Consider the following 13,776-nt stretch of genomic DNA (forward strand, 5'->3'; position numbering starts at 1 on the left):
GTCCATCTGTGGGCGACTCTGGGGTAGGGCCGGAAGGTCTGGACTGCCTGCAGGCCGGTCCTTCCTCTGCCAACACCGCTCAAACTAAAACCTCATAGCGATGGCAGATATCAATAAACGTAGGGCGCCTTCAGGCGATAATGCTAATGTTTTCCATGCACTTCCGCCTCTGTTCCCCAGCCTTTACCAGAGCAGGGCATGGGTGGGTCGTATATTTGCAGCCTCAGCATTGTAGCGTCTTGCGAGTTTGAAATGACGGAACCCTTTTGGCTCCTGAGGGACTCCGTAGAGCGATGACGTCAGTGTTTGAGCGGATTGCAATGAAGGCTGGTTCAGAATGTGGAGTTCACAGTTACACGCAGATTAATAAAGAGGTGTAATACCAAGCTCTGTGTTTGGTGTAGTTGTTGGCGGGTACCAATGCTGGTGAGGATGCCACAACTGTCGATGAGTTAGAGGGTAAGTTACCCAAAGATTGGCAGTGCTCTCCCCAAGAGTTTGCTGTGGTCCAAGCAAACTGCTTGTGGGTGCCGCGTGTATTGCAGTTGAAGTACGGAAACTACGCTTAGTGTGTGAGGAGTCAAAGCACAAATCCAGCCACTGTAAAGCAGGTGAAGACAACGGAAGCATTGCAAAGAAATCTACATATCGGTGACTGAGAACCTACTGGACAAACCGTACATAAGGCTACTGCACTGTTATGCAATATACAGTCAAACGTAATACGGAATGACAACTCTGAAGGCGGATGCAACCAGGTTTTGAACGAGCAGCGAATAGCGACAGCTTATTGCAAGATAATGCTACGATAAGAAGCTCGGTGAGGTAGGCAATGCACAGAAATGCCTATGAATAAACAGTTATTTACTCACCAGAACCTGAGTAAAGTGAGCCGGTACAACCTAAGCGCCAGGCGCTGCAACTCAGGCTTAGCCCAAGGGTTGTGCTTATGATGCAGGTGAGTCTTGTCAAGCTGACTGAAAGGCTGTGAAGGCGGTCGGAACAGGAACATAGCAGTGGGCGACAATCAGAACAGTCGCAGGTATTTTGGAATACTGGAATACTTAGGAGCGGTCCACTCACATTGCAAAGTGGTGAGGCAGGGAGAGGGTGTACACAGAAAAATAAACAGAAATATAAATAAATAAAACGTACCTGCTCCGACGGCCGCCTTGCTCCCGAACCTTGCGTCCCGTCCAGGAACTACTGCACACTGTGCAGGCTCCCAACTCCCAATGCCAGTGCCGCTCACATGCTGGGAATAGCATTAGTAATAGTATTCGCAGCATGTGAGCAGCGCTGGGATTGGTCGGAGCGCTCGGTTTGGCGCTTAGCCATGGACTTGGAGCCTGTGTTGGTTAGACCGGCCCTAGAGGGCTGGCCAAACTGTCCTGGGCACGTGGCAGTGTCCATCCCCCCCTCTCTGGTGCTGCATCATCAATATGGGAGGCCACGCCCCTCCCTCGGCTCGCAGCCCGCAAGGCTAAAAATGAAATTATAATAAAAATGTTTTATTATTTTATTTTTGTCCTATGCCTCTCCTAGCTTACAGCTATGAGGGGCCCTTGGAAATACTGCTTTTCCGATGGAGGCAAAGACAGAGGCTGTTTTTCCAAAAGTCATCAAGGATTATCCAGAGGCCGGCACATCTCAAGGCCTTGGAAATGGCTCACATAATCAGGTGCAAGATGAACCGCCAAGGGAGCCAAAGACAGCTCCACCTTCAATGTCCGCCACTCCCAGAAATGGCTACAACGCTGCCGCTTTCCCGAAACCACCACCGTTTGATACTGTCAAAAAGCTAAACATTGGCGATAGATGGATTGTGTGGATAGAGACACTTGATGATTTCATTGATGCACTTGAAGAGATTCATAATAAAAAGATGATCAAATAACTCAAAAATCTTTCTGGTGATGGTGTAAAGAAGTCATAAGGAAAGTGCAGCAAACTGATGAAGAAATCACATATCATATTAAAAAGTATTAAATCTCAAATTAAATCCAATGCCAAATGTTAACTATGAACTTTACATCTTCAACCAAGAATGTCACACCTATCAGACCTTGTAAGACCAATGAATTTAATGATGAAGAAGCTATATGTGTTAGAGTTTTTGACATATGTTTGTCAAATTCATGTAGTAGGCGGATGCTGAGAGATCCTCTAAGTCTGGTTCGAGAGTTAAAGGCTGCCAGAGCTGAAGAGCGTGCTGAAAGACTAGTTGCTGACGTGGAGGCTGGAGGTGCCCAGAATGAATCCATCATGAGTGTGAGAAGTAAACCAAAACAAAAGACTGAAGGGAACAAAGTGATGTCTACACATAAAAAGAAGTTGTGTTTAAGATGTTGATTTTTGTTTTTACACAAAGGAAAATGTCCTGCTCTTGCACAGATAAATAAAGACTGTGGGAAGGTGAACCAGTTTGTGATGGTTTGTAAAGCAAAGGAAAAAGTGTTTCAAAGACAAAATGGCCCCCAACAACATTCCAGAAGCAATGTTCGACACATACCCACAAGATCAAGCGGCTACATCAGTTTAGAAAAATCAACACTTAACAAAGTTGATAGTCATCTAAAACATCGTCAAACAGTTCTTCTATATCATAATCAAATGAAGTAAAGAAAATGATTGTGCCATGTCGATGTTTACCTCAGAAAACGTGTTCATGTTGGTTTAGCCGCTTGTGAAGGAAAATGTCAGTTGAAGAAAGTCCGACATGCCTAAGCCCCAAAGTCATTCAAACAGTATCTGAAGATTATGCTGAAAATAACTGGTTGTTCGATACTTTTCATTATCGACTGTGGTGCATCAATAAACATTATTCCTGAGGAGAAATACAATGAATTATCTCCATTGCCACAACTTACGTCATCAAAAACCAAAGTGTTTTCTTGAGCTGCATTGACGCCCTTAAAAATTCAAAGTTAATTTGTGGCAACAATGAAACATAAGAAAACAAGGGTGCAAGCATCCATCCATGTGCTTCAAAGCACGGCGTCAACTGCCTGTCTACTCAGTTTCAGCACAGCTGCTGATATGTGACTGATTTTTTTAAATTGCAGCATGAACTCTCACCATGAAATAGTAAGCCAGTTTCCTTTGTTATTTCGCGGTTTGGGAAAATTTAAGACTATGAAAGTAAAGTTGCATAATAATGAGGATGTCCATCCTGTTGCTCAAAGACATAGACAAATTGCTTTTCATTTGCAAAAAACTGTTGAGAAAGAACTTGAATTGTTACTTAAGCATGATATTATCGAGTGTTATACTTGTCCAACGCAATAGGTTTCTCCCATAGTAGTAGTGCCTAAAAAGGAGAGTGAAGGAGCTGTACGCATATGCGTTGACATGCATCAGGCAAATAAGGCAATTGAATGATAACAACATCCTGGTTCACACATTGCTGACATGGTAACAACTGAATGCAGCAAAGGTTATCATCACTTGGAGCTTGAAGAAGAGTGCAGGTATGTTACACCTTTTCTATACACATTGGTCTGTAATACAAAATAGTAGGTTTTGGTGTGTCATCTGCTGCAGAACTGTTTCAAGAAGTCATTTGATGTACCATACAGCCTGTCATGAATGCGTTCAGTTACAGCAATGACATATTGGTTTTTGGAGCTACCCAAAAAGAACACGATAAAGCTTTTACACAATTGCGTCAGATGCTTGCTAAAGCAGGTTTGACTTTGAATGCAGGCGAGTGTGAGTTCCATAGGACAAAGCTAACCTTCTTTGGCCGTGTCTTTTGACCCCAGATCCTGGTAAAGTTCAAGTGCTGTCAAATGCGGATCCGCCACAAGATGTTTCCATGGTGCGTTCATTTTGTGGCATGGCCAGTTACTTTTCCAGATACATACAAGACTTTGCCACTGTAAGTGATCTTTTGAGAGACTTGACGAAAAAGAACTTCTCTTCAATACGGGCGGGTATGGATTGGGGGGCTCTCATGGCACTGTGATGACGGATGATCAAAAGAATGGGTGCAATACCCGACCTATTGCCTTTGTCAGTCCTTGTTTTTAAGAGGCTCCTACCAATATGAACCCTATTTCCTGCAGTAGATACCTTTAAGAGGGGAATTAATAATGTTTGTTTAAGCCAGTTATTAATTTATGGTTTTTTCCTTTTAAAATCCGCTGACATCAATATATTGAGAAAATGCCTTTAGGTGACTAATGTTGTATTTTTTTAAATGAGAGTTTTCTCTTTGAAATTATTTTTTTAATTCTTGTATTAAGTTGGAGAAACTCTAATGTTTATAAATGTAATGAGGGCGCCCCTGATTTAGAACTAGCATTACAGGTAAACAACTTTGCCTTCCGTTTCCAGGGCTACTACCGGCGGACGCCAGATTACTTCCCCACCCTGAACCGCCAGCGGCGGGGCTGCTTCGCCGTCCCCATGGTTTACTCCACCTTCCTGCTCAACCTGCGCAAGGAGGGCGTCAAGAAGCTCGCCTTCTACCCGCCGCATCCCGACTACTCCTGGAGCTTTGATGACATCATAGTGTTTGCGTACTCCTGCCTGGCCGCAGGTGGGTGGGGAATGGAGATGAGCTGAGGGGGTGCCTGCTGTTGTCGGGGTGGGGTGAGGTGGTCACAGGCGGGGGTACACAGAGTGACTGATGAACATGATGGGGCAGTGTGAGCATGCTCACAATCTGTATTTCCTATGCAAGAATGTCTGACCTGCCCCACATCTGTCCCGCGCTGCCTCCGCCGTACAACCCTGCCATCCACGAATAGAGGCCTTTCAGACTCCCCCTCTCCCTGCCCACCTCCCTCCTCCTTCCCCCGCACATGCCCACCTCACTCCTACTTCCCCCTCACCTGCACACGTCACTCCTGCTTCCCCCTGACCTTCACACCTTCCCACCTCACTCCTCCTCCCTCACCTGTACACCTCACTTCTGCTTTCCCCTCACCTGCACACCTCACTCCTGTTCCTCCCTCACCAGCCCCAACACAACTCACTCCTGCTTTTCCCCCTCACCTTTATCTAAGGTTAATCAAGTTCTGAAAAGCATTAGGTTTACAGCAATTAAACTATCAATAACCAGAATTACAAAGAGCACATATCCATATAGGAAATAGATCAAGCCAACCATTTATGAGTCTAACGGAGGGTAAGAACAGGGAACATGCTAAGCAGCAGTTTCAAAATTTAGACTTAATATGGAGAGACTAAGGACGGGGAAAAATAGAAAACATACTAGGATTTCACAGTGAAATATTTCCCCATAAAGAGAAACTATAGGTAAAGCGCAAAGAGATCATACTAATAAACCGGTGCAATTACTTGAATCGACTAAATAATAGGTAAAGACAAGGAACATCTATGTATCATGAACTGAAAAGGAATGAACTAGAAAGGATGGGTAAGAAAATGGAACATGCTAGAATAACGACAATTTATATATGACTTGTTCATTCAGAGATGCGAAAAGCATGGAAAATCAATTTCGCAAGAGTATGACTTTATTAAAGCAAAAGAAGGAAATATAGAAGGTGCAGAGTAGACTTTCAGCACTAAATTTACCTAAAGTGGTGTGAAGACCAACCCTGGCCACGGGTCATGTAAGGACGGGAGGAACCCCAAGGAAGGACAGTCGCCAATAGGACAGCAAGGACGGAAGGGACACCCCAGGACAGGACAGGAAACCCAGATTAGGATCAGGACAGGACCACCAAGGCACGACCAGCACCCGCAGTTTGGAAGCAACGCCAGCGCTCCACCCTCTCTGCAGCTATCAGTCAGAACCCCGATTGGGTTATCGATTTCACCAGCAAAGTGCTCCGCCAGCACTTAAGGTTTAAAACCTCTCGAGTCTATGGAAATTTCGAACAGAGTGCTCCGCAGCCCTCTGTATCAAGTCACCTATTGAGTGCGTTGGGTCAGTGACAGGTCAGCTATTCGGACAAGTCGGACAATTTCTCTGGCTAAACCTAGGCTAGTTATACTGTTTTCGGATCAGTGTACCACCCCCCAAATGTTGCAAGTGTAAGAATCCCCAGTTTCGATTGGTCCCCAAGTAGGATAGGTCAACACACCTGTCATATTTCATTTCTACAAGCCTGCATTTACATGATCTGGGACCGCCTATTGAATTTGGGGTTCCCATGACCTACCATTCTTATTACAATAGCACATCTATGAATTATGATACATTGAAAGCAGTTCAGCTTCTTCTGCTAGGCGAAGGTGCATCTTCCCAGGCACATCTTGGCAAGTTTTCAATGTCACCGGCAGAAGACTGTCATGCGCAGAAAGGCTGTTCAATATGGAATCACGAGTGTTCCTCGGGCCCCAAATAATACGATACATGAAAAGTAAGCGAAAAACAATTTAGAAATATAGAAAAAATTAATACACTGTATACCATGAATATCTACTCTATACCCCTTACTTTATAATAACTATAGCATTAATGTTAGAGGCACACGAAACAGTAGAGCAAAAGCAGCAGCGCAAGCTTCGGCATGTGAGAACACAAAGCGGCCATCTTAATGCTAGTGCGCAAGTGCAAAAGATTCCCACCAGAACTGCGAGTACGTCACATCGCGTGATTGTGACTGACGCATGCGCAGCAGAAAACCCGTCTAAGCCGCGGGGAAATTAGTAAGACAAACAGGTTGAGTTAATTCATTATAGTTATTCGAGGTTCATGAGTACAAGCAAGTCGCGTAACGTGCGAATCCTTGCTCCATCCATCCCCTCTTTGATGATATTTACTATCATCACAAAACAATGGAACCAGATGCCAACTTAAATCTTTCCCAATTCAATCTCCTCCAACATTCGGTTCAACTTTTCTTTGGTCTCTTTGGTAGGGTGAGAATTTTTCACCCTTTTATAAATCTGATTATTCAGTTCCTCCAATTCAAGTTCATCCACACTCCGTTTCATGCCTCTCCTATTCACAGTATATTTCCTTTGGTGTTTTTGACATTTGCAACAGACAAATATGAGGAATATGACAAAACCTATTCCGGCAATTGGCATCAGTACCTTATACAACAAACCTCTACCTAAATTGGAAAACCAATGACCTACAGAGGTGAGACCATCAGTAAGTCTCTTCCAGGCACTATCAACTTCCAGTGGTTTGAGTTCTTTTTCCAAATTCGTAATGTTCCTTACATACCCTTTAAGTTCAACACTTTTGTCTGGTATGTAAGTGCAACAATGTTGCGCTTTCAACATTCTACAGATTCCGCCCTCTTTTGCTAATAAGGTGTCAAGGGCAAGTCGGTTCTGCAAAACCATAGATCTGATCGCAATCATTTCGGTATTGATCATCAGAAATCCGCTTGCAGTGTCAGTAGATAACCGATCCACTACTGTAGACAATTTGCAAATTCTGTGTGTGTTCAGAACCACTCCCACTGAAGGTATCAATGCACTAAATATACTACCCATTATTTCCCCTATACTTTCTCTTTTACTACGTATTAAACCGTTAGTGCTTTCACTGTTTCCAGCAATTTCATTCACATGGTATATTTTTGGGAAGACAATTCCAAAATAGTAGCTTCCATACCAGTGATCCGGCAATTTGAAATAAGCCCTGTTTCCACATATATAGTAAATTCCGGGAAACACAAGTTCTGACCCATTTTTGAAACCCCAACCTCCAATTACCTTGTAATTGTGTTTGCATTGACTGGAACCAATGAAAATGTTATCATAATAACTAGTCTTTTCACGGTGAAGACAGAGTTTCCCCTTTCTCTCGAAATCCAGCAACAAAGCAGGACCCGCCCCACCATTTGAGGTGCTTCCCATGTTTTCAGCCCTCTTAGGAGTTCTCTGCCTTTTATCATTCGCCTTTCTTTGGAAACTTTCCCTTCTTTTCTCTGCCATGTTCAGAAACATTTTCTCTTGTTCATGTAATGAACAGGTCAAGTTATCTCTGTGTGCTTCACCTAAGTCTATGGTACCTATAGTTAGAAAATATTCTCCCATGTAACGTGTGACATCACTTTTCGTATGTACAGGGTTCAGATTTCCACGTATAGGAAGTTCAGAAAATATCACGTCTGAGTTAGAGTAATAGTACTGTAACGGTCCTCTCTTATAGAATAAGCTAGCTAAAATGCTACAAGAAATTCCATATGTTAGTGACAAGTGATGGTAAGTCACGCCTTCAGCTACAGAAGTAGGTAGCTTCATGCAAACATAACAATCTTCTATTTCCATTGCTTCTACATAATGTACTAACAGGTTTGCGAACACGTTTAAGTGTGTTCTGTTCTTGATTCTGTGATAATGCAGTCCTTCCTCATCTGGTGCTTCTAAGTCCATTTTTGTTTGTTTAACGCTAAGTGCTTTCTCATGTCCATCTACACTTTGTGGTGTCAGTCCGTCAGTGCCTTTTGTCACAGCCTTTGTAGAGTCACTATCAGTACCTTTACTCATCATATAAGGAATAGTAATTGTTAGTCCTATCCATAATATTAACACTAAGGCTACACTACATACACATACCTTGCAGCATGTTTAACAACAATTACCTCTAGGTCTTCCATTCACATTTGAATCAGACATTTTTGCTCAAAAGAAGCTTTCCAACCCCTCTTTGTAACTTTACACAGGTTGCTTACCCAGGGCAACTTCAGGTTGGTTCTTCTTCTTCGGTAGACTGGTCAGCCGTCAGTTCTTCGTCACTTTCGTCACTTATATCAAGATCCTCAAATTCCTCCAACACTAGGTATCTCCATTCAGGATCCTGGTATTTTTCGTTCTATCTTTTTATTCGGGCACTTCTTCGCTTAGTGCTTCCTCCAGGTAGCTCTGTTTTACTGGAAGCGTGTTTCCTTTGCTCAAGCTTCTCTTCTACTGTTTTCAGTCTCAGTCTCAGTCTTTTAATGTACCTTGGTTCTTTATTTTTCTTCTTGAGTCTTTTAACTGGCACTGTGGTTGGGCTTTCTTCTAATGTTCTTTTGTTTTCGTTCTGTTGGGGCACTTCTGCTTCTTCTTCCTCCCTATCTATCTGACTAGTTCCAGGTCTTACTTCGGTTTCTTCTGCCTGGTCGCTAAGCTGGCCTTGTTCAGGTGTATACTGAATTTGACTTTTTGATGTTTTGCTTCCTGTGTCCTGAACACATTCGTCTATTTCTATCTGATCCTGTTCAAGCACTTCGAACCTTTGATTTTCTTCCGCTTGAACTTTCGCCCTAATTCCTGTCTGTCCCTTTTCAATCTCAGGAGTTCTTGGAGGTGTGTCGATAACCTGTTCTGTCCCTATCTGACCTTCCTCCTCATCAGATTTGACATGGATTTCGATGACCTGATTATCTCCTTCTATTCCTGTCTCCTCCTCACTCTCCCACTCTCTGTCTTGGTATGTCTGGCTCCTGGTTCTTATTGGATCAACGGTCAGGTCGATTACTGGGATCCATTCATCTTGACTGGTGCTCGGTTGTTCATCATCAGCTACGTCAGGACCAACACCTGGAGACCCCTCAGCTGGACAACCTTGAGCGTCAGTTCTCTCTTCTTCGGTTACCTTCTTCGTATGACTGGCATGGATCCACTTTGGTACTCCTGCACACTTCACCGCTGTCGTGGTAACCAGGATCACCTGTCTTGGCTTTCCCCACTTCGGTGCAAGACAACTCGATCGAGTATGCTTCTTAAGTACCACCCAGTCACCTGGATTCAGATTATGGACTGGAGTTGCTGGCCTGGCGACGGCGTCTTCCCCAATCTGGCGAGAGATAGAACGCACTTGGTCACCCAGTTGCTTGCAGTACTCTAGTACCAAATCATCAGAAATGCTTATCAGTTTGTGTCCTGGTACCCATGCTTGTCTCATTACTCTTCTCATCAGGATCTCATGGGGACTCAGGCCTGTGTTTCGGTCTGGAATACTTCGGATTCCCATCAATGCAAGAGGTAAAGCTTCTATCCAGTTCATGCCAGAAGATTCACACATCTTTCCTAGTCTCGACTTGATAGTGCCATTCAGTTGTTTCACCACTCCAGAAGCCTCTGGACGGTATGCACAGTGCAGTTTTTGAGTAATTTTGAATGCTTCACAGATTTGATCGATTATTTCATTCTGAAAATGCCCACCTCTCTCTGATTCAATGGTGACTGGAACCCCGTACCTAGGTATCAGTTCTCTTAGTAACAATTTGGCTACAGTGATGGCATCATTCTTCTTGGCTGGGTATGCCTCTACCCACTTTGAAAACAGGCAAACAATGGCAAGGACGTACCTCATTCCTCTACAAGGGGGTAACTGAATGAAATCAATTTGTAATCTGATAAAAGGGCCTTCTGCTTTTCCAATTTTCCCTAGGGCAACTACTGTTTTCTTCCCAGCATTATACTGCTGGCATGTCAAGCACCTCTGGCAGAGTCTCTCCGCTATCTTCCTGAATTTCGAATTGAACCATGTCTGTTGAAAGACACGAACCATGGCATCCCTACCAATGTGTGTGTATCCGTGTATTAGCCTGGCCATAGGAGTAAGCAAGCTGTCAGGCAACACAGGCATACCATCAGGGCATACAATGACACCATCCTCACTCCTCTGGTGACACCCAAACTGGCTCCATCTTCTCCTTTCCTTAGGTGTTGCTGCATCCTGCAATTCTTTCAATTCCTCCCACGTATGTACACTTTCAAACACCATAAGTTGGCTGTTGTTTCCGCTCCCTCCCAATTTGATATTGACTGACATTTGATGTCTTGCACAATGTTGGGCTAGTTGGTCCGCATAATTATTACCTACTGTCACATTGTCCTCGCCAGATTTGTGAGCAGCACATTTGACCACTGCCAATTCTTTTGGTAATTGGATTGCTTCCAGTAATTCCTGTACCACTTTTCCATTTCTGATAGGAGTACCTGAAGAAGTCAGGAACTCTCTTTGCAGCCACAATTGGCCGAAGTCATGCACAACCCCGTAACCATACTGACTGTCAGTGTATATGGTTACTCTTTTATTTTTCCCAACTTTACAGGCTCTTGCCAATGCAATCAATTCGGCTACTTGTGCAGACTTTACTCCAAATAGATAGGATGCTTCTACAGCACGAGCCACTGTGACTACAGCGTAGGCAGCACTTAAGCCTCCCTTTTCGAGTCTCAAACATGAGCCATCCGCAAACAGTTCGTAATCTTCCACTGGTAGGGGCATTTCCTTGATATCTGGGCGTGGTTTAGTACTAAACTCAGTCAGGTCAATGCAGTCGTGCTCGACCTCTCCTTTTGCTTCTGCAATCAATGAGTCGGGTAATAAGGTTGCTGTATTCAATATGTTACACCGCGTAATGGTTACATTTGCTGCACCCACAAGAATCCTCTCATATTTAGTCAGCCGACTAGGTGTGAGATACTGGGTCTTAGTTCTGGTCAGTAGGATTACAACTGCATGTGGAACATACACAGTTACAGGATGTCCCATAATGATGGATTCACTCTGTTCAAGACTCATGCAAGTTGCAGCTACTGCTTTCAGACATCCAGGTAATCCTGCAGCCACTGGATCCAAAGTAGCAGAGAAATATGCTACTGGACGTCTAGTCAAACCATGCTCTTGAGTTAGGACTGACAGTGCACAATTGTCTCTGGTATCACAAAACAGTGCATATTCCTTTGAATAATCAGGCATTCCTAATGCAGGGGCTGTACATAGGCATTCTCGCAATTTTGTGAAGGCTGTCAAGCCTTCCTCATCCCATTCTACTGGGTCTTTTACTCCTTTCCTTGTCATTTTTATCAATGGCTTTGCTAGGACTGCAAATCCCACAATCCACTGTCTGCAGTATCCTACAACCCCAAGGAACATTCTGATCTCTTTCTGAGTGTTGGGTAACTGCATGTTTCGAATTATCCTAATTCTTTCTGAAGTAACTCTCCTGATACCCTTCTCTATCTGGTGCCCCAGATATTTTACTGAATTAGTACAGAACTGTAGTTTGTCAGGTGATAATTTATGTCCTCCTTCACCTAAGTGGTTCAGTAAGGCAATGGTGTCAACAACACAGTCTTTCTGATTTTTAGATGCCACCAAGAGGTCGTCTATATATTGCACCAAAACTGATTCTCCCGTTAAGACTAAGGATTCAAGGCACTTTTTCAGAATCTGATTAAAGATTGAGGGGCTTTCTGTGTACCCCTGAGGGACGCGATTCCAAACGAACACGTGACTGTCGAATTCAAATGAGAAAAGAAATTTGCTATCTGGGTGCAATGGGATTGAAAAGAATGCATGACATAGGTCAATAACGGTGAACCATTCAGCATCCCATGGAATCTGATATAAAATCACTGCTGGGTTCGGAACAATAGGACAGCAAGGAACAACAATTTTGTTTACCTTTCGCAGGTCCTGCACTACTCTGTACTTACCGCTAGGTTTCTTGATGCCAATTATCGGGGAGTTGCAAGGACTACTCAACACTTCTTGTATGATGTTTGCGTCTAGCAATCTTTTTATTTCAATGGCAACTCCTGCTTTCACTTCTGCACTCATTTTGTATGGTTTCGTATTTGGGTAAACTGCATCTTCCTTTATGGCTATTTTAATTGGGTCAACATTTGCCATTAGTACTACATCTTTTCCAGTAAAATCCCATACTTTTGGTTTCACTGTCTGTTGGAGTTCTTCAGGTAAATCTTGTATCGTCAGTCTTTTAATTTCTGAGTCAGGTCTGATTAACATTAATTTGTATATTCCATCTTCGTCTGGGGCTTGAATTTTGACGCCCTTTGGTGTGCAAAAGATGGTGCAGTTCATTTTACACAACAAATCACGTCCTAATAAGTTTACTGGACTGGTGTCACAGACAACAAATCTATGCATTTCCTTGAAATTCCCTATTGTAATCTCCATGGGTTCAGTAACTGGGGTACTAATCAATTGATTAGATACGCCCACTACTTGGATCGCTTCTCCTGAGAGGGGTAGGTTTGGAACGTCTGCTGTTCTTACAGTAGATCGGGTAGCCCCAGTGTCCAACAGAAAGGTGACATAATTACCTTCAACCTTTCCTTCAATGTATGGCCCTGACTGGTCTACCGGCAAAGAGGCGCCAAGCACGCACTCTTTGTCCTCCCCCCTCAGGCACCGTCAGTAAGGTTCATCACAGAGGAAGGTGTCATTCAACAAAAATTGTGAAGTTGCTGCATTTCTATCCTCCTTTCCTCCCCAAATTTCTATGTCTTCACCCTGCTGTGCTTTACCCTTAAAATTCGGTCTAGGTGCTCGGGGCAACTGATTCGGTTTTACCTGTTGCTGGGTCTTTCTTGGTTTTTCATTCTGCGTCTGTGGATTTAAATCATTAGTTTGTGGGTTACTATTTTGTGCGTACGGACACTCGTCTCTCCAGTGCCCTATCTGTCCGCACCCGTGACAGGGGAACTTCTTTTTGGCTTCCTCTCGGCTCATTTTTACCTTGGGCTTCCCCCCACCCCCAGTTCCTTGGTTTTGGGTAGTACTATTCATTTTACCTAACTGCTTTTCTTGTTGTTCAGCTAATTTTACTTGTGCCCACATGACCTTTTCCTTTAAGGCCTTTCGTTTGTCAGCCATCTCACCCTCACAGTACTTCGCGTACCTTAAAACCTCATCTATTTTCTTAGACTGCCAACAGATTTTATTGTCTTTGATCCACTGACATATTTCAGGTCTTAAACCATTTACAAACCTGTAAATGAAATGGGTCATGTCCTTCATCTCGATGTTATCTATACCGCTGTACGTTTTGAACACCTGCAACAGTCTCTCATAATAGGAATGCACAGTCTCATCCC

At 43.6% G+C, this 13,776-nt stretch overlaps 1 protein-coding gene across 1 annotated transcript in view; it reads left to right on the forward strand.

Annotated features, from left to right (window-relative positions):
* The window catches only part of LOC144761117 (putative inactive glycosyltransferase 25 family member 3), a 165,393-nt gene that overhangs the window by 71,989 nt on the left and 79,628 nt on the right, over positions 1-13,776 (forward strand). Inside the window, exon 5 of the mRNA XM_078646574.1 lies at positions 4,339-4,543. Within this exon, the coding sequence (XP_078502700.1) occupies positions 4,339-4,543 (205 nt within the window). The remainder of the gene's footprint in view (positions 1-4,338; positions 4,544-13,776) is intronic.

The sequence above is a fragment of the Lissotriton helveticus genome, chromosome 5_2 (assembly GCF_964261635.1).
Source record: "Lissotriton helveticus chromosome 5_2, aLisHel1.1, whole genome shotgun sequence".
Classification (NCBI taxonomy): domain Eukaryota; kingdom Metazoa; phylum Chordata; class Amphibia; order Caudata; family Salamandridae; genus Lissotriton; species Lissotriton helveticus.